We start from the raw sequence: 19,813 nt of genomic DNA on the forward strand, positions 1-19,813 counted from the left end.
TACCCCACCCCCTATTCTGCTCTCTCTGTCCCTCTGGCCTGTCTGACAGGCCAATCCCTCTGTGGTACCTGTTGGTCTTCAGAAACCTTGTATAACTCTGGGTCTGTTCCCCTGGTAGCATTGCTCACCTATTATGTCATTGGGGCTTGAGCGCAGGCTGTCAGGCATACGTAGGGGGCTCAGTGGGGCTCTTCAGAGTGCCAGTTATGTTTCATCTCCCTCCCCCCCCTTTTGCATCTGTGGATCCAGGGGGAGGGGTTAAAGACTGGCAGCCTAAAGATTTCAGCGTTGGAGGAAACAGTCACATTGAAGCAGTGATTTCTTCTCCCAGATCCAGCTACTTTAAGAGCTGAGGCAGGCTTATGCACAGCTCCAGCACAGGTCATAGTGAGTAAGGCTGTTACAGCCTTTGAGGAAAATTGTGTGTGGGGGGTCTTTAATAACTGTTTTTACAGGTTTCTGCCCCTTTCTTTAGGGTTCCCCCACCTCCAAAATTCCCTTTTCTGAGCTTTTTATTTTTAGTTAAGGCATTTTGGAGCCATTTGGATTTTCTGATTTTTAAAAAAAAAAAAAGTTCTCCGCATCTTCAGGCTCCTTTACCCCTATTTCATGATAGGTTTGTACTGGATGGGCGCCTGAAGAGTGCTCTTGTGCCATGTTCTGCACAGTATGTGAAGGGAGGTAGAAAGCATATGGCTTAGCCTCCCCTTTGCTCTCTAGGGTTGAGGACCTCTTAGGGGGACCTGATGGGAGTAAATCCCTTTCAGAGCCCCAGAATGGTGGTCTACCTAAGCATAGGAGTGTGGAGGACACAAAGCCCAAGGTCTCAGAACTACAGGCACTTTGGTGCTGAGAGCCCTTCCTCAACATCACGGAGGCTGGAGTCTCTGTGCACACAATTCCGTCCATTTTGCCAAAGGTTGTTTTGGCTTTCTGTATCATTCAAGAAGTAAGATTGCCGGCATTCCAGTCCACAGGATCCAAGAAGAAGGACTGGAATTTGAAAAAGATGGATGTGAGGAAAGTCCTTCTATGTTTTCTTGAGGTTACTAATGAATTCTGGCTGTCTGACTGTCTTTTTGTGCTCACCAGTCAGGCTCGATGCTGCACACCAGTGTCCAAGGCCATGATTTCCAGATGGATCCGCAGAGCCATTTCATTAGCATATATTGCCTGTGGAAAACAGTCACCAGTCTCCATGAATATGCATTTGACTAGAAGCGTGGCTTCTTTGTGAGCAGAAATCAGGTGGTTTCCCCTGAGGAGATTTCTAGGGCAGCAACCTGGTCCACTCTACATACATTTTCCAAGTTTACAGAGTGGATGTAATGGCAATGGAGAGCTCTGCTTTTGGGACCTCAGTGTTATGATCCAGTGCAGAGGTCCCACCCTAGATTTCTGGGACTGCTCTTGTACGTCCTGTCTATCCAGAATGACATACCTATTGTACTAGAAAACAAGATAAGGAATTAGCAAGGCAAGACCCTATTCTAGTAGATAGGTGTGTCATTCTGGATCCCTGCTCTGTCAGTCATCTCCTGTGCCTGCCTACTGTCTCAGTCAGAAAGTTTGAGTTAAAATTGAAATTTTGTATATCAGTCAGACCTTAAGGGTATTCCTATAACACACTGGGGGAATGTTTGAACTCCATAAATGTTTCTGATTGGTTTGATTATTTTGAAGTTTAGATTGTTTAATTGCAAAATTTAGCATATTTGTTATAGTTTCAGAGCAGAACAGAGTTGTAGTTTGGGGAGTCTCCCTGTACCCTTCCTTCCCACATGTTTCGATATAGGGCTGTCACCTGCCTTGGTACAAACTGAAGGGGGCAGCAGAGCCCTCTGGTGAAGGAGGAGGTATTGAAAAGCTGAAATGGATTCCTTCTGCACTGTTTGTGAGCATGGGGAGAATACCCATCCATCCAGAATGACATACCTATCTAATAGAAATATTATGTTATATTATTATGTTATGTTAATCAGGTTTTCTATTCTGTCTTTACATATTCAGTTCAAGGTCAGATTACATTACAAGAGGATGGGTCAGTTATCCAGGAAGTTACACTGGACAGTTTGACATGGACATTCAATAGAATTGCTAGCACAGATAGATCAGTATAGTAATTAATACAGTTAGATCATAGTTACAAATATGTAGTTACAAGTTCAAGCAAGTAAGGTAAGAACCTAATCGCTTTTTAAAATCCCAGTTTAACAATTTTTAATGTGAAAGTTTTCCCCACGCTAAACTCACAGTTAGGATTTTTTTTAATACTTTTTTTCCCAGGTCCCAAGCTAATTTTTCCATTAGCACACAGGCAGTGGCTTAGTAAGAGGGGGGGGGGGACCGCCGCAGGGGAAGCTAGCTCCTCTCCGCCTCTCTACCTCCCCTCCATGTACCTCTTGAAATGTTCGCCGGTGTGATCAGTATCTTGTGAGTAGATGGCCATTTTTCCCACATGAGAGATTTGCATAGAAGGAAACATATTATTGTATATAACTAAGTTAACAGGCAGTGGGAGATGAATGATTTGTTCAAGTGTTACACAGATGGGGTACAATTCAAATAGTGTTCTTAACTGTAGAAAGAAGTTGCCCGATTTCAAGTATGCACACAACCAAACTTATTTTCAAACAGAAGAGGCAACTACGATAAAATGAGGAAATTGGTTAAAAGAAACTAAAAGGATCAACAGCAAAGGTTAAGTCTTTAAATCATGCATGGACATTATTTAAAAACTAGTTATTTAGCCCGTTACATTAATGGGCGCTAGAATAGATGTGTAGACTTAGGCATTTCTTTCTTTCTCCCTGGCCCCATTCTTTCTTTCTTTTTGTTTCTCCCCCATGTCCAGCAGTAGACCTTTTCCCTTCTTTTTACCTCCCCTTTGTCCAGCAACACCCCTTCCCTGATTCCCCCTGTCCAACAGTAGCCTTTCTCCCTTACTTTAAACTCCCCCCTGTCCAGTAGTACTCCTTCTCCCTTCTCTGCTTCCCCTGTCCAAGATGCTACCTATCCCCAACCAATCACACCCCTCCCCCCAAAGGAAAGCAAGATCGTTTCTTGTCCCCAGCAAATCACACCACTTCTCCCCTAATGGAAAGCAAGATTGCTCCCTGGACCCCTTCCCTTGCATACCCACCCCTGCCCTTTACCTAAATCAATGCACGATAGTTCACAGCTTCCCCAGCACACACCCTTCACCCAAAACAAACCGCAAGAATTTCTTCCTGCCCAGCAAACTGCTGTAAAAAAACCCCAACCTTCTAAATAGGCAGTTATTTTTGCTTGCCTCGTGTGCTCCTCACACGGCGGTTGCTAGGGCTGCGAATACATTTTCTTCAATGTCGGTGCCTTCGACGATGCTACACGCCGGCAAGGGAAAGACGCCAGGCAAACAGCTGACTTCTTCGGCTTCCTCCCCTCTTATCTGCGAAGTGCCCCTTGCTTTCGGAGGCAGCTGGGACAGGGCTCGATGTAGGCTCCTTTTGTAAGCTGGGGAAAATGAGAAATGTAAACCTCCACCGCCGCAGTCTTCTTTTTCATCAGTGGAATCCGCAGCATGAAAAACACAGTCGTCGCTGGGGAAATCGCTGTGCAGAAAATGCCACATGCTAAGTGCACACTCCTGCCTGCTGCGGACATACAGATCATGGAACACGCAGGTAGGAGTGCGCATGTGCGCTTAGCGTTTTATTATAGTAGATGCCATTGTGGAAGCCCAGACCAGATGTATTTCGTGTATTATCAAAGATGGAAAGAAGAGCAAACAAGAGCTGGCATGGTTAAAAAGTGACGTGAAAGAGGCTATTAGAGCCAAAAGAACATCCTTCAAAGAATGGGAAAAGGATCCAAATGAAGAAAATAAGAAGCAGCATAGGCGTTGGCAAATTAGATGCAAAGCATTGATAAAGAAGGTAAAAAAGGAATATGAAGAGAAACTTGCCAAAGAGGCAAAAACTGATAACAGTAACTTTTTCAGGTATATAAAAAGCAGAAAGCAATGGATCATCAAGGAGCAAAAGAAACACTTAGGAAGGATAAGGCCATAGCGGACTGATTAAATTAATTCTTTACTTCAGTCTTTACTGAAGAAGATGCAAGAGATCTATCTGAACTGGAAATGTTTTTCAAGGGTGATGCAGTATGTCTTCCAGATTCACCGAAAGGAAATTTCAGTGAATCTGGAAGATATACTGAACCAAATCAATAAGTTAAAGAGTGATAAATCACCTGTACTGAATGGTACACATCCCAGGTAATGACATAACTTAAACATGAAATTGCTGATTGCTGTTAGTGATCTGAAACTTATTGCTAAAATTGTCTGTAGTACCTGAAGATTGGAGGGTGGCTAATGTTACACTAATTTTTAAAAAGGGTTCCAGGAGTGATCTGGAAAATTACAGATCAGTGAGACTGACTTCAGTGCTGGGAAAAATAGTTGAAACCATTATAAAAAATAAAATTATGGAACATGTAGACAGATATGGTGTAATGGGACAGAGACCCCGATGCTCTAAGGTCCATGTTAAAATCTCGTGAGTCACTGCAGTGCCAGTAAATTTTCCAGTTTCAAAAGAACAAGTGATGCTCAAAGAACCTTGCATGCAAATAAGATTTACAGAGGTCTGCAGAAATCCCATTCGATCAGTCATTGGAGAAAGCAACTGATACATGCGCAGAATAGTTCACGGTAAGAGGCATAAATGTGCGCATACACCAAGATACGTTGTGTTGTAGGCATGCATGAGCATGAATCATAGGCATGCCTTATTGTAGCGCATCATGGGCGCACATGATAAGCGTCCATCAATTCCATTGGAGGGAGGGAAGGAGAGGGGCAGAGAATTACTTACAAGAAGTCATACAAATGCAAAAATGGAAGATATGTATGCTTTTTTCTACACTGCATCAGTGGGACATGGTGCCCTTACCCCATATTTTTTGTTTTTGAACTTTTAACAAAAGCGCATGAGAAGCACTTTGACACACATGCATAAGACGTGCTTCTAACATACTTGTATCAACGCTATTGGCACCTCCAGACCTGTCATTAAATTTGGAGTGTTAAATGCCAGTACTTCATTTTGTGCATCATCAGGCAATGTCTGGGCATTGTCCAGAGAGCTCATTTGAATACATTTTGAAATGATTATCGGAAGCTGCTACAGAACACAGAAAAGACTGCGTTTAGCCAATTTGTGCATTCGTAGCTGAAATACTTCAATGCTAAACCGGTTAGATCTGGTTTAGCGTCGATCACTAAAGGCACAGCTTAGAGCTTCGAGGTTAGAGTCAGCATGGGTTCAGCCAAGGGAGGTGTTGCCTCACTAATTTACTGCATTTCTTTGAAGGTGTGAATAAGCATGTAGATTATTTATTTATTTATTTTGTTTCCTATCCTGTTGTCCCCAAAGAGCTCAGAACTGCTTACAGTTTAAACATACATATTATATAGTTGACAGGTTACAATTTGACATTACAGAACAAGTTTACAATACAAGGTTGTATCCTAACTTGATACAAACAAATATAAAGTTTCCAGGTTACAATTTGCCATAGTTATCCTTAATAGTGTATGTTTTTTCAATACAAGTTTTTATCCTAATGAAACATATTGGCTCTAGTACCAAAATACATTTCTCTGGAGTCCATTGGCCATGGGCAGGTAATAGCTGTTTCTCTTCCTTTTTTGCATGAGGCAACAAACCGCTATACAAAAACAGTAAGCAAACGACGGAGGAAGAACAAGCCCCAGTGATTCACTGCAGAGATCTCGGATCTTGTTAAGGAAATGAAAAAAGCTTTTATTTCCTACAAGCAAACAGGAAACAGAGTGGCAAAAGAAAACTATCTGACCAGGTCTAAAGCAGTCAAAGCGGCAGTAAGAGAGGCCAAGATTCAAACAGAAGAACATCTAGCGAAAAACATTAAAAAAGGGGATAAATTCTTCTTCAGATATATTAGCGACAGGAAACGAAACACAGATGGGATAGTACGCCTCAGGAAAACAGACGGGAATTATGCAGAAACTAATTCTGATAAAGCCAAATTATTAAATGAATACTTTTGCTCAGTCTTTACCTGCGAGGCGCCGGGGACCGGCCCACAACTGCAGGCAAGGCAAACCTCGGAAGACCCGTTTCAAAATTTCAAGTTTACACCCAGCAGCGTCCACGGCGAACTATCAAAACTCAAGGTGAACAAAGCCATGGGACCAGACAATCTACACCCCAGGATTCTTAGGGAATTGTGTGATGTCCTGGCAGAACCGCTATCTGTGCTGTTCAGTCTTTCCCTGAGTACCGGAAAAGTCCCCATGGACTGGAAAACGGCTAACGTCATTCCACTGCACAAAAAGGGTTGCAGGACGGAGGCTGCGAATTACAGACCGGTGAGTCTCACCTCAATAGTGAGTAAACCCATGGAAAGACTTATTATACACAAATTAGATACGATCCTGACCGAGGAGAATCTACAGGATCCCCACCAGCATGGATTCACAAAGGGAAGGTCCTGCCAATCCAATCTAATCAGCTTCTTTGACTGGGTTACAAGGAAACTGGATATGGGGAAGTCTCTGGACGTCGTGTACTTGGACTTTAGCAAAGCTTTTGATAGCATCCCGCACCGCAGATTGTTGAGCAAGATGACATCGATGGGACTGGGAGCAACATTGACGACATGGGTCAATGACTGGTTAAGCGGTAGACTCCAGAAGGTAGTGGTTAATGGTACCCCCTCCAATACATCGGAGGTGACCAGTGGAGTGCCGACCAGTAGACCGGTCCTTTTCAACATATACATAAGAGACCTGACTCAAAGGCTTCAAGGTAAAATAACATTATTCGCCGACGACGCCAAACTATGCAACATAGTAGGTAACAGTGCTTTGCCCGACAGTATGTAGCAGGACCTGCTCTTATTGGAACATTGGTCCTTGACTCGGCAGCTAGGCTTCAATGCTAAAAAAATGTAAGGTCATGCACCTTGGCAGCAGAAACCTGTGCAGAACTTACACTCTAAATGGTGAGACCTTAGCTAGGACTAGGGCAGAACGTGATTTGGGAGTGATCATTAGTGAAGACATGAAAACTGCCAATCAGGTGGAGAAAGCTGCATCCAAGGCTAGACAAATGGTGGGATGCATCCATAGAGGTTTCGTCAGCCGGAGGCCCGAAGTCATAATGGTGAGACCTCATCTTGAATATTGTGTCCAATTCTGGAGACCACATTATCAAAAAGATGTGCGGAGAATCGAGTCGGTTCAACGAATAACCACCAAGATGGTCTCGGGACAAGAACCTCCCGTATGAGGAAAGACTGAATAAACTGCAGCTATACTCACTCGAGGAACGTAGAGAGAGGGGGGACATGATTGAGACGTTTAAATATATCACGGGCCGCTTCGAGGTGGAAGACGATATCTTCTTTCTTAAAGGACCTTCGACCACAAGAGGTCATCCGCTGAAAATCAAAGGCGGGCAATTTCATGGCGACGCCAGGAAGTATTTCTTCACCGAAAGGGTGGTCGATCATTGGAATGAACTTCCACTGCAGATGATTAACGCTAGCAGTGTGCTCGATTTTAAAAAGAAATGGGATATGCATGTGGGTTCTCTAGCAGAGTGAAGTTTGGGGGTGGGTCATTAGCGTGGGCAGACTTGATGAGCTATAGCCCTTTTCTGCCGTCATATTCTATGTTTCTATGTTAGAGAATGGCACAGGGACAATTTTTCCCCCGTCCCCGTGGGAACTCATTTTCCCATCCCATCCCAGCGAGTTATTTTCCTGTCCCTGTTCCATTCCTGCAAGCTGTGTCCTCATTTGCTCAAACACTTTAAAATCATAAGTGTGTGGTTAAGGCAGAGCTTACAGGAATGGGGCAGGGACAATAACAAAACTTGTGGGGACGGGAAAATTGAGTTCCTGTGGGGGAGAAATTTGTCCCCATGTCATTCTCTACTGCAGACCTCAGTCTGCTTTTCCTCCATGCAGGCAGAACTGGACCCTTGACTAGGGGAGCTCTTAGCACCAAAATCAGTCAAAACACAGCAAAAAAGACTGAACAATAAAGAAATAAACAGTGCCAATCAGAAAGGAAAAACTGAAATGGGCAGCAGAGCCCTCTGGTGCAGGAGATCACTTTATTAACATTCAAAACCTTTAAACCAAGAAACCAGCCTTCATAGCTAAAATTCTCATTCCATACGAATCTAACAGATCCTTAAGATCTTCCAGCCAACATCTGCACTGGGTTCCCTCATTAAAAATTATAAACACTCGCCGGTCAACAATATTTTCTATAACTGCACCCACAATCTGGAATGTCTTACCAACTCATCTTCAAGTTGAACAAAATCTAGACAAATTTAAAGGAGCCTTAAAAGATTTTTATTCAAAGACACTTTTTAATATTAAATTCGCCTCTCTTTCTTCAATGGTTCCAGCAACAATTTTTTTTTTGTCCTATTGTTTTTCTCATTTACATTCTCTTTTCTATAATTTATTGTAGTTCTACCCCCTTTCCTTTCATTTAATGTATGTATTATTATGTGTCCCTCTATACGTTTTCCATTTTTAAATATCTTGTTTTAATTTGTTTTTCCCCTTTTATTCCTATTTTTGTAAAATGCAGAGTATTTGATAGGCGTTTAATCTAATTTTTAAATAAACTTGGAGATGTTGAAAAGCTGGAATGGATTCCTTCAGCATGGCTTGATGTCCAGAATGACACACCTATTGCACTAGAACATGTTTTATTGGCCCTCAAAGTGAATCAACTCTAATGCAAACGTGCATGTTATTAACTGGCTGAAAGTTTGGTAGAATGAGAACCATCAGTTTCAAAGGTACAGAAGGGGGACATGTGTGCACATGCATACACACACGCATTGTTAGCTTTCAAAAATTTATCCGTTATACTGAGCAGAGATCAAGAAAGCAAAGACAGAATCAATATTATTGCTAGTTATACTGCTTATAGGTGTGTTTTGGACATTACCTTCTCAGCCGCTGTGAATATCACTGTAGGACAGCTCCACTCCTTAGCAATTCTTTCCCTATAATGGTTACATTTTGGAATGTAAATGCATGAAGCATCTCCCAGTTCTGAATAGACAATTTCAAAATTATTCCTGCAGGGTAAAAGAGGAAAAACATATTAAGATTCTGAGACTGATCTTAGCTATCCTTGTACTTCTGTAACCTGATAATGTTGATTCACAAAAAGCCCTGTGGAGGAATACACCTAAAATTGCACTTAGAAAAACAGGAAATACATCTACATTTGCTCAGCTTCTGTAAATGCTCTTTAGCAGTTCTGCTTTGAGAGGAATTGGGCTAGTGATTATCAGAATCTCTATACATGAAATACCGTCATATTAATTTTAGGCCCAAAAAATGCACTAGATCTTATTTTCGGGGTATGCACATGATCATCTCTCCCTTCTTCTCCTTCACCCCAATTCTTTCTCTTTCCTTAAATTCCTTTCCTCCCCTCCCTCCCATCCCCCTGTGCAGCAGAAGTTTGCCAAGCTTCTATCCTTCTCTCCCTCCCATCCCTCATGCGGCAGAACCCTTGCCCAGCTTCTATCTTTCCCACCCTCCCTCCTGTACCCCCCCCCCCGCCTCCACTGCGCAGCCGAACCCCTGATGACCCTCCATCCTTCCCTCCCCGCCGACTACAAGCGAGCCCTACCTTCATCCAAAGCTGCATTGGGCTGGCAGCACTGTAAACAGGCTGCTTGGCCTTATCCATCGGGGATTTCACTCTGCCATTTTAGAACCGGGCTAGAGAGGCAATATGGGAACAGAGTCAGAGAGGAGCTGGCAATATTTAGGGCCAATGCCCACATAGCTAATAAGGCCATATAACTAGCAGTCTTATATTTGCCTGGTTACCTGGTTGCTGGATGCCGGAAAGGAATAATTGATTAGCATTTCCAGGTTTCTATTTCTGCTCGTCAACACCCACCACCACCTTTAAAGGACCCCAATCCCCTTAACATAATCCCCCCTCAGATTCCCAATCCCCTGATTTGTCTTCAAATCAGAACACCACCACCACAATTTGAAGCTGCACCCATCACAGCATCTCCAAAGAAACATGCCCTCCCCTCCAGACTTATCTAGGGAGCTCCCTGGTATCTAGTGGTATGGGACTGGAGCGGTCCCTTTTCTGCTCCTGCTCTGGTTCTAAAAATGGTGCCACCCCTAGTGATAGTTTTACTATATTATTGTTAGAATGAAACAGGAGCAAAAGAGGATTGCTCTAGCCATGTCCCATTGGACACCAGGGAACTCCTCCAAGGATGAAGGGGGTTGGTGTGGAAGTCCAGGGAGAGGATTATGATTTGACAATGAATTGGCGGGGGGGGGAAGAATTGGGGATCAGAGAGGGAGTCACGTTATGGAGATCAGGAGGGGGCGAGGAGGTTATCAGATCAAATTGGGCCCACATAAGTTACGGTGGTACATTCTTGGCTAGTCTGATATTCAGTGCCAGTTCTCACACTAGACCCAGCACAATATTGGGACCTATTTCTGCCTGCAGCAGTCAGCAAGTGAAAAACCAGCATCTGCCACACCCTGAATATTGACCAGTAAATTGTGAATATCAAGCAATTGTCAGCATAGGATTACCATGTCCAGATTTGCATGGACATGTCCTCTTTTAGAGGACTGTCTGGGTGTCCGGGTATTTTTTCTGAAAAAATGGCAGTTTGTCCAGGTTTAGGAGCTCAGGACTGTATCTGGAGGGCATCCACGAATGCATGCATGTGTGTGATGTCATCGCGTTGCATTTGTGCATGCTCGGAGGCCCTCCAGACATGGCCTCAAGCTCAAGAAAGGTCAGGAGAATAGCTTCATGTTGGGGTGTGACGGCAGTGAAATGGGGTACAGCTGAGGCGGAACAGGGTAGGGCTGAGGCAGAACAGGATGGGGCAGGGTTACATGTCCTCTTTTTTTTTTTTTTTACGTGAATAAATATGGTAACCCTAGGTCAGCGGCCACCAGAAAGATCTCTCACTTCCCTACCCAATACAAACAAAGGCATTGAAGAAAAGGTTTCACAGACTCCTCTCAAGGCCTGCAGCATCAGTAATGCTACTTGTGCAAGGGTCCCCATCTTCACCCCTTTAAGTACTTTTTCCATTATGCTTTCTGAAAAGTATAATTCAAAATGAATGAATCTAAGAGCTTTCTTCCCTAATCTGCATAGCATGCACATTTTCAATATCAAAGAACAATTATACAAATATTCAGAAATAACCAATGATCATTTCACTTTCATAAGTCTTCACATACAGCACAGTTACTTACTGTAACAGTTGTTATCCAGGGACAGCAGGCAGCTATTCTCACATATGGGTGACGCCTGGATGCAGACAGCCTCGCAAGCAGACTTGCTTGTAGAAACTCAGAGGTTTTGAGTCTCCCGCACCACACCTGTGCGAGTGCCTTCCCGCCCAGCACAGGGCGAGTCTCCTCAGTTCAGATATCTAGCAGAAAAGCCAACCAAGGGAGGTGGGTGGGTTGTGAGAATAGCTGCTTACTGTCCCTGGATAACAATTGTTACGGTAAGTAACTGTGCTTTATCCCAGGACAAGCAGGCAGCCTATTCTCACATATGGGTGACCTCCAAGCTAATCAGAATGGGATGGTGGGAGTGTTGGCAACTTAGGAGAATAAATTTTGTAATACTCTCTGGCCAAAATGGCCATCCCGTCTGGAGAAAACATCCAGACAATAATGAGAGGTGAAAGTACCGAGGACCAGGTGGCACCTTTGCAAATTTCCTCAATAGGAGTGGATCTGAGGAAAGCTACTGAAGCCGCCATTGCTCTGACTTTGTGGGCTGTGACTCAACTCTGTAGATGCAGTCCAGCCTGGACATAGCAGAAAGAGATACAAGCAGCCATCCAGTTGGAGATGGTACGCTTAGAAATTGGATGTTCCGACTTGTTCAGATCGGAGACAAAAAGTTGAGGAGCAGATCTGTGTAGTTTGGTGCGTTCCAGGTAGAAGGCCAAAGCACATTTACAGTCCAGAGTATGAAGAGCTGATTCTCCAGGGTGAGAATCAGGCCTTGGAAAAAACACTGGAAGTACAATAGATTGGTTGAGATGAAATTCTGAAACCACTTTAGGTAAGAATTTAGGATGAGTATGGAGGACCACCTTGTCATGGTGGAAATCTGTGAAAGGTGGATCAGCAACTAAAGCTTGAAGTTCACTGACTCTTTGAGCAGATGTGAGGGCAATGAGAAAGACCACTTTCCAAGTGAGATATTTCAGATGAACTGTAGATATTGGTTCAAATGGAGGCTTCATCAATTGAGCAAGAACAACATTGAGATACCAAACCACTGGAGGTGGTTTAAGAGGAGGTTTGACATTGAAAAGTCCATTCATAAATCTGGAAACCACCAGATGAGCAGAGAGGGGTTTCCTTTCAATAGGTTGATGGAAGCAGCAATTGCACTAAGATGGACTCAGATAGATGCAGACTTGAGGCCAGAGGTAGACAAGTGCAAAAGATAATCCAAGACAGAAGCCAAGGAGGTATCTCGAGGCTCCATGTCATGAGAGTTGCACCATGTAGAAAATCTAGTCCATTTTTGGTGATAGCATTTTCTAGTGGCAGGCGTTCTAGAAGCTCTAAAATGTCTCTTACAGGTTGAGAAAACTGAAGAGAAGTTATGTTGAGAGACACCAAGCTGTCAGGTGTAGAGACTGCAGGTTGGGATGAAGTAGAGATCCTTGACTGTGTGTAAGCAGAGATGGAAAAACTGGTAGAAGGTATGGCTCCCTGCTGCTGAGTTGAAGTAGAAGGGAGTACCAAGGTTGTCTCGGCCAAGGAGGAGCTATCAGTGGCATGATCGTTCTTCAGCTTGACCAGAGTCTTGAGAATAAGAGGGAATGGAGGGAATGCATAAAGAAAGAGATTCGTCCATTCCAATAGAAAAGCATCTACCTCAAGGTGATGAGGAGAGTATATCCTGGAGCAGAACTGAGGCAGTTTGTGGTTGTGGGGAGATGCAAAGAGATCTATCTGAGGAGTTCCCCACTGAGAAAAAATGTGATGAAGAGGTGAGGAATTGAGTGTCCATTCGTGAGGTTGCAGAAGATGACTCAATTTGTCTGCCAGACAGTTTTTCTTCCCTTGAATGTAGACAGCCTTCAGGAAGGTGTTGTGAAGGATTGCCCAATCCCAAACCTTTAGAGCTTCTTGACAGAGGGAGAGATCCCGTTTGTTCCTCCCTGCTTGTTGACATAGTACATGGCGACTTGGTTGTCCGTCCGAATGAGGATTACCTAGTCATGAAGAAGACGTTGAAAAGCTTTGAGAGCATTGAAGATAGCTCTGAGTTCCAACAGATTGATATGACACTGACGATACATGCTGGACCAGTGGCCTTGAGTATGGAGACTGTCGAGGTGAGCCCCCCCCCAAGCGTAGGTCGAGGAATCTGTCATGAGGACCTTCTGATGAGGTGGTGTCTGAAACAGTAAACCTCTAGAGAGATTGGAAGAGAGCATCCACCAGTGGAGAGACTGTCTCAAGGAAGGAGTGACTACTGTGTCGAGAGACTGGCTCGCAAGCCTGCGTCCACTGAGATACCAGGGTCCACTGAGGAATTCTGAGGTGAAGTCTGGCAAAAGGAGTCACGTGAACTGTGGAGGTCGTGTGACCTAGTAGTACCATCATTTGTCTCGCTGAGATTGAAAAGCGGGAAGACACTTCATGACAGAGCTGAAGAAGTGCATCTAGACGTTGTTGAGGAAGGAATGCTCTGAGCTGGATAGTGTCCAGAACAGTTCCAATGAACTGTAGATTCTGAGATGACTGAAGATGGGATTTGGGAAAGTTGATTTTGAATCCCAAGCTTTGTAGGAACCACGTAGTCCGTTGGGTCGCTACAATAACCCCCTGAGGTGTTGAATCTTTGATGATCGAACTAACAAGTCCTTAAAATAGTGGCGAATATATTAGAGAATCGAACTAACAAGTCCTTAAAATAGTGGCGAATATAATGAACTCATAATGAATCCTCTCCGTTAGTTCGACATTGGTTGAACATTGGTTGGTTCGACATTGCGGCCACACTTTAAAAGATCTGAAGTGGCGTGTTTTAGATCGCATTACTGTAGGGTGGGAGGGTGGGAACATCACTCGGAGATTAAACCGCTGTGAACTCCGCTGGATGTTCATGTTAGACACTATGTCCCCTAAAGGGTTGAATGAAACGTCTGATTGGTTAGCTCAATCAGACCTTTAACTTCTTTGTGATCTTTGTCCCTTTAAATCCGTGTCTTTCCAGAGAGATAAGTTAATTGAGAGAACATATGTCCCTCCCCGGAAATGACGTCAGCTTTGGGGGGGTTCTTAAGCTCAGAGTTCTCACGCCGGAGCTTGTCTTTTGGCCAGCTTGACGGTTGTGTGTTATGTACTTGACTAGGTAAGGTATTGATTCATTCAATTGGAGGGCTGTGCTATGTATTTAATTTTTAGCGTAGTCCTTGTGCGGAGAGTGCTAATAATTTTTCATTTGGGTTTCAGCTTTCCCTATGCCGCCTTGATAAAGGAACCGAAACGCGTCGGCGTTTAGGGGAATATGTACAGCTGAAAGCTAAGTACTAATTTATGTAGCACTGGCAGCATGAATGCTTACTAATCTAATCCACAATATTATTACAAGATATATTATGACAAGATAAAAAAGATATATTTAAATATAAAGAAAAAAATATAAAAGAGTAAATACAGAGGAGGAGGTTCCGTGGGGTATATGAAGAACATACTTCCCTCTAACCGCTGTGGTTGGTTGGGCTATCTGATACCCATCTCGGACCTCTGAAAGAAACTCATTGCGGTGGGTTTATTCTCCAGGTACTCTGTGATTGTTCTGAATCTTTGATGAGCCAGTCATCCAGGTAGGGAAACACCTGAAGACCATGGTTCCTTAAAGCTGCTGCTACCACCACTAGGCACTTGGTGAACACTCTGGGAGATGATGCCAGACCAAAGAGTAGCACTCTGTATTGATAATGCAGATTCCCCACCCGAAATCTGAGGTACTGACGGGAGGCCAGATGAATGGGAATGTGAGTGTAAGCCTCCTTGAAATCTAAAGAACATAATCAATCGTTCTGATATAGAAGGGGATAAAGGGATGCCAGAGATAACATGCAAAATTTTTCTTTGACCAAAAATTTGTTGAAAGCCCTGAGATCCAGTATGGGACACAGATCGCCCGTCTTCTTCGGAACTAGGAAGTAACGGGAGTAAAACCCCCTGCTCTGCTGTTCCAGAGGAACTTCTTCGAGGGCACGGAGATGGAGCAGAGTTTAAGCTTCCTGAATCAGAAGGGCAGTCTGGGATGGATTGGAAGGATACTCTCTTGGAGGAAGCTCTGGTTGAACCTGAGTTCAATGAAGAGAGTAACCTTCCCTGATTATTGACAACACCTAGAGGTCAGATGTAATGGTCTCCCATCGATGGTAAAAATGATGGAGACGACCTCCTAGGCGGGGAAGGGAGGACAGAGACAGAACGATGGAAGTTATGCTCTGTTTGAGACAGTCAAAAAGGCTGAGCAGCCTTAGGTGCAGCAGAAGGCTGAGATTTCTGTTGCTTCTGTTGCTGTTGTTTCTTGGGGGGGGGGGGTGCTCGAGTGGAAGGAGCCGCCCTTGGAGGATAGCGCCTCCGGAAGGATGGAAGAGGTCGAGAAGTTTTTGCAGGAGCTGGCTTTGGCTTTGATCTGACAATTGAAGCAAAAGATTTTTCATGTTCAGACAACTTCTTGGTGGCGGCCTCTATGGATTCATCAAAGAGGTCATTGCCCTCACAAGGAATATTAGCCAGATTGATGCTTGAGGACCACTGCAGGAAGCTTCTGCTTAGGTATCTGACCTGAGGAGAGCTCAGGGGAAAATAAAGCAGGTGTACTCGAGGCTAAAGACGATCCAAACGATTAAGGTCTGATGAGACTCAAGGTCGGGGTTCTGGAAACAGGAGGACTTCCGGTTGAAGTCTTGACCGAGTCAGAAATCGAGGTCGAAGGTGTAGCTGAAGAGTCCATCCTGAACAGCTGTTCCACTTGAACCCAATGATGTTTAAGGGCTCGACTTCAGACTATGGTCAGGCCCAAGACACCAGCAGTGGGGGTCTGTGAGGGAAATCGCAGGCTGGCACTGGCTACACTTCTTGAAGCCCGTGACTGGCCGGGACATAGAAGGGAAGATAGCCGCTGCGAAGTCAAAGCCTACAGGCTGCAGGCGCATGACTTGCCCCGCCAGTCAGTCAATGAAAAAATAAAACTTTTTTTTTTAAAAACAGAAAATAACACAGCGATTCACGACAAAAAGAACACAAACTGCAGTGAAGAGAAGGCACGAAGCGAACGAAGTTCAGTGCAGAACGTAAAAGACAGACTTATTGGCTCCCCAGAAAACTGAGAACTGAGGAGACTCGCCCTGTGCTGGGTGGGAAGGCACTCGCGCATGCGCGGTGTGACAGACTCAAAATTTCTGAATTTCTACAAGCAAGATGTCACCTATATGTGAGAATAGGCTGCCTCCTTGTCCTGGGATAATTTGTTATAGCAAACTCAGATTACCTCCATTTCTGAAAACTGCTATTATTTTTTCTTACCCCGATCTTGAAACTAATACTCACTTGCAAAAGTTGGCATCTTCTCCACTCAGACGCTCATATATGCACTCATCATTCTCATCGTTTTTCGTACTAGCCTCCACTCCATAAGCCAGAAGGCCAAAGATTGCTGCCATCTGCACAACAGTAGTAAATCCCTTCATTCTGTCCTGTCAGGAAATGTTACAGGTGTTACAATAACGTAGAAGACATCAAGGAGACCACAATCAACACAAGACCACCTATTATAGCAATTTTCCCATCTGCCAGCAAACTGCCTGGTGTCTCTACTTTTCTTTTAAATTATTTACATTTAATGCATCCTAAAAAGAAACTAGGTATTCATCAGGTTTCTTTCTTGAACTAAAAGCACTTCCTTTCATCTAGAGACCATTGGTTCCCAACCCTGTCATGGGGGACCCCTCCAGGCCAGTCGGGTTTTCAGGATAGCCCTAATGAATATGCATAGAGCAGAATTGTATGTCTGGCACCTCCATTATATGCAGATCTCTCTCATGCATATTCATTAGGGCTATCCTGAAAACCAGACTGGCCTGGGGGTCCTCTAGGACAGGGTTGAGAACCACTGATTTAGACCTTCAGACTAGAGAATGGCACGGGGACAAATTTTTCCCCATCCCCATGGGAACTCAATTTCCCTGTCCTTGTCCCTCCTGTCCCATTCCTGTAAGCTCTGCATTAACTGCATACGCCTTAAACACTTATGATTTTAAAGGTGTAGATGAGGCAGAGCTTGCAGGAATGGGGTGGGGGCAGGCAAAGAACTTGCCGGGACAGGACGGGAAAATGAATTCCCACGGGGACAGGAAAAAATATGTCCTCATGTCATTCTCTACTTCAGACTATCCTCAATTTCTGAACTGCCCCTAGAGCTAGTAATATTTTGGCATGCTGATTGTAAACTTACTTCTTTTCAGGACCAACATCACTATCTACCTAAAGCTATACGCCAGGCAACAATGTACTTTCTGCATATAGTCCAAGCAGGAATTGACTGTTCCATATTTGGGTTTTAAAATACGAGTATTTTCAGTCTTTTATGCACACAAACCACTGCTCTATGGTCAGAAATCTGCAAAAAGAGGCATTCCTAGGGTCAGAGCTGGGGCAGAGTTTGGACTTGCATGCATACTTTTGAATTTTCAAAATCATGAGTGAAAATTTTGTCAAACACGTTTTGGATACTAAATTGTGAGTGTAGCTTATTTTCAGTGGGATAATTACAAAGGGAAGACTGTCTTTCCCCTTTGAAAATCTGTTGACTCATGTATGTACTGACTGCCCAGATTAGGCAGGTTATTACAAAAATTACCCTCTTAGAGTCACATTACTGTGCAACGACTATAAATATTTATATTTTGAAGTTAACTTTTTAAAACAACCCCAGTGCATAATAAGCAATGCACAAATTTAAAGGCATGTCTATTTATTTAAAAGATTTCTTAACTAAAACAGTTTTACAAAAAAAAAAAACAAAAAACAACAACAATCATATAAAATAAAAAAAACATACAACACATATTTATACAAATAACAACAGGTCCTTCATATCAGCCATATTTTACCTGTTACCTGATGCTTTTGCTTAGTGTTCTTTTCTAAATATATTTCTGACTACTTATCCTGTAAACACTTATAAAGCAGCACTCTAGAAAATCTTTAGAAATAATTCACTTGGGCGTTCATGTAGACTTAGGGCTCCTTTACTAAGAAGCGCTAGCATTTTTAGCGCGCGCTGAAGATTAGTGTGCACAAACCCCCACGCTACATGGAAAATACTAACGCAAGCTCCATGGAGGCGTTAGCGTCTAGCGCACATGGCATTGTAGCGTGCGCTAAAACCACTAGCGCACCTTAGTAAAAGGAGCCCCTGGTACTGTATTTGATTTTCACTACAGCTTGGCACTTCCTGCTGCTCACTATTAGGCTTCCAATGCCAAAAACCCTTTTAAACACCATAGGCCTTCATTTGTGGGTTATCAACCCTACTTTAGACCCCTTCATATTCACATCCCTCCCATCTACTTGATCACTGCAACATCTATGTACAGAGGTGCCCTGCAGAGATCAATGTTCCATAATGGCCCACAGTAAATGATAAAGTGGAAGACAAGCAGACCGTCTCATGGATATAAAGTAATCAGATGTAGTAAGGGAGATGTGGGGACAGGGCCAACTTAGAAGCACCGGCAGCTCTTCTCTTCCCCACCTCAGCACTGAGAGGGGTCTCTGATAAGAACTCCCCACTCCTACTACCTCTTCAAATCTCCGCCAGCAATGAGCAGGCTGTCCTATGTGCTGCCCGCACCGCCCTCTTCCTTCCCTATGACATCACTTCCTGTTTGCGGGTCCAAGAAGTGAGGTTAGAAGGAAGGCTCAGCTGGCGCAAGCAGTACATAGGACAACCTGCTCACTACCAGCAAAAATGTGAAGAGATACAGGGGGTGTGGTGATGCTGGGGTTGTGGGGAAGAGCATATCAGGGCCGCACAGTGAGGCAATGCCGGGCGCCAACTTCCCTTGTTATACCACTGATCATATGACAAGCCACTCTGATAAAGCATTCTTTAATACATCTGACTCATTTTGAGAAGAAAACCCAGTACTGGACAGACTTCTATGGTTTGTATCCCGATCGTGGCTGAAAATGCCAAGGACAAATCAAGTATGCATATGTAGTATCACATCATGTTATGTAACATAGTAACATAGTAGATGACGGCAGATAAAGACCCGAATGGTCCATCCAGTCTGCCCAACTTGATTCAATTTAAATTTTTTAATTTTTTCTTCTTAGCTATTTCTGGGCAAGAATCCAAAGCTCTACCCGGTACTGTGCTTGGGTTCCTACTGCCGATATCTCCGTTAAAACCTACTCCAGCCCATCTTCACCCTCCCAGCCATTGAAGCCCTCCCCAGCCCATCCTCCACCAAATGGCCATATATAGACACAGACCGTGCAAGTCTGCCCAGTACTGGCCTTAGTTAAATTTTTAATATTATTTTCTTATTCTAGATCCTCTGTGTTCATCCCACGCTTCTTTGAACTCAGTCACAGTTTTACTCTCCACCACCTCTCTCGGGAGCGCATTCCAGGCATCCACCACCCTCTCCGTAAAGTAGAATTTCCT

At 43.9% G+C, this 19,813-nt stretch overlaps 1 protein-coding gene across 3 annotated transcripts in view; it reads right to left on the reverse strand.

Moving 5' to 3' along the window:
- The window catches only part of PEBP4 (phosphatidylethanolamine binding protein 4), a 511,150-nt gene that overhangs the window by 470,076 nt on the left and 21,261 nt on the right, over positions 1-19,813 (reverse strand). For all 3 annotated transcript variants that reach the window (XM_033947612.1, XM_033947611.1, XM_033947610.1), the window contains exons 2-3: positions 16,687-16,832; positions 9,008-9,140 (exon numbers count right to left, since the gene is read on the reverse strand). In XM_033947612.1, coding sequence (XP_033803503.1) covers positions 9,008-9,140; positions 16,687-16,832 — 279 coding nt within the window. The remainder of the gene's footprint in view (positions 1-9,007; positions 9,141-16,686; positions 16,833-19,813) is intronic.

Source organism: Geotrypetes seraphini, chromosome 6, assembly GCF_902459505.1.
Source record: "Geotrypetes seraphini chromosome 6, aGeoSer1.1, whole genome shotgun sequence".
Taxonomy (NCBI): Eukaryota; Metazoa; Chordata; class Amphibia; order Gymnophiona; family Dermophiidae; genus Geotrypetes; species Geotrypetes seraphini.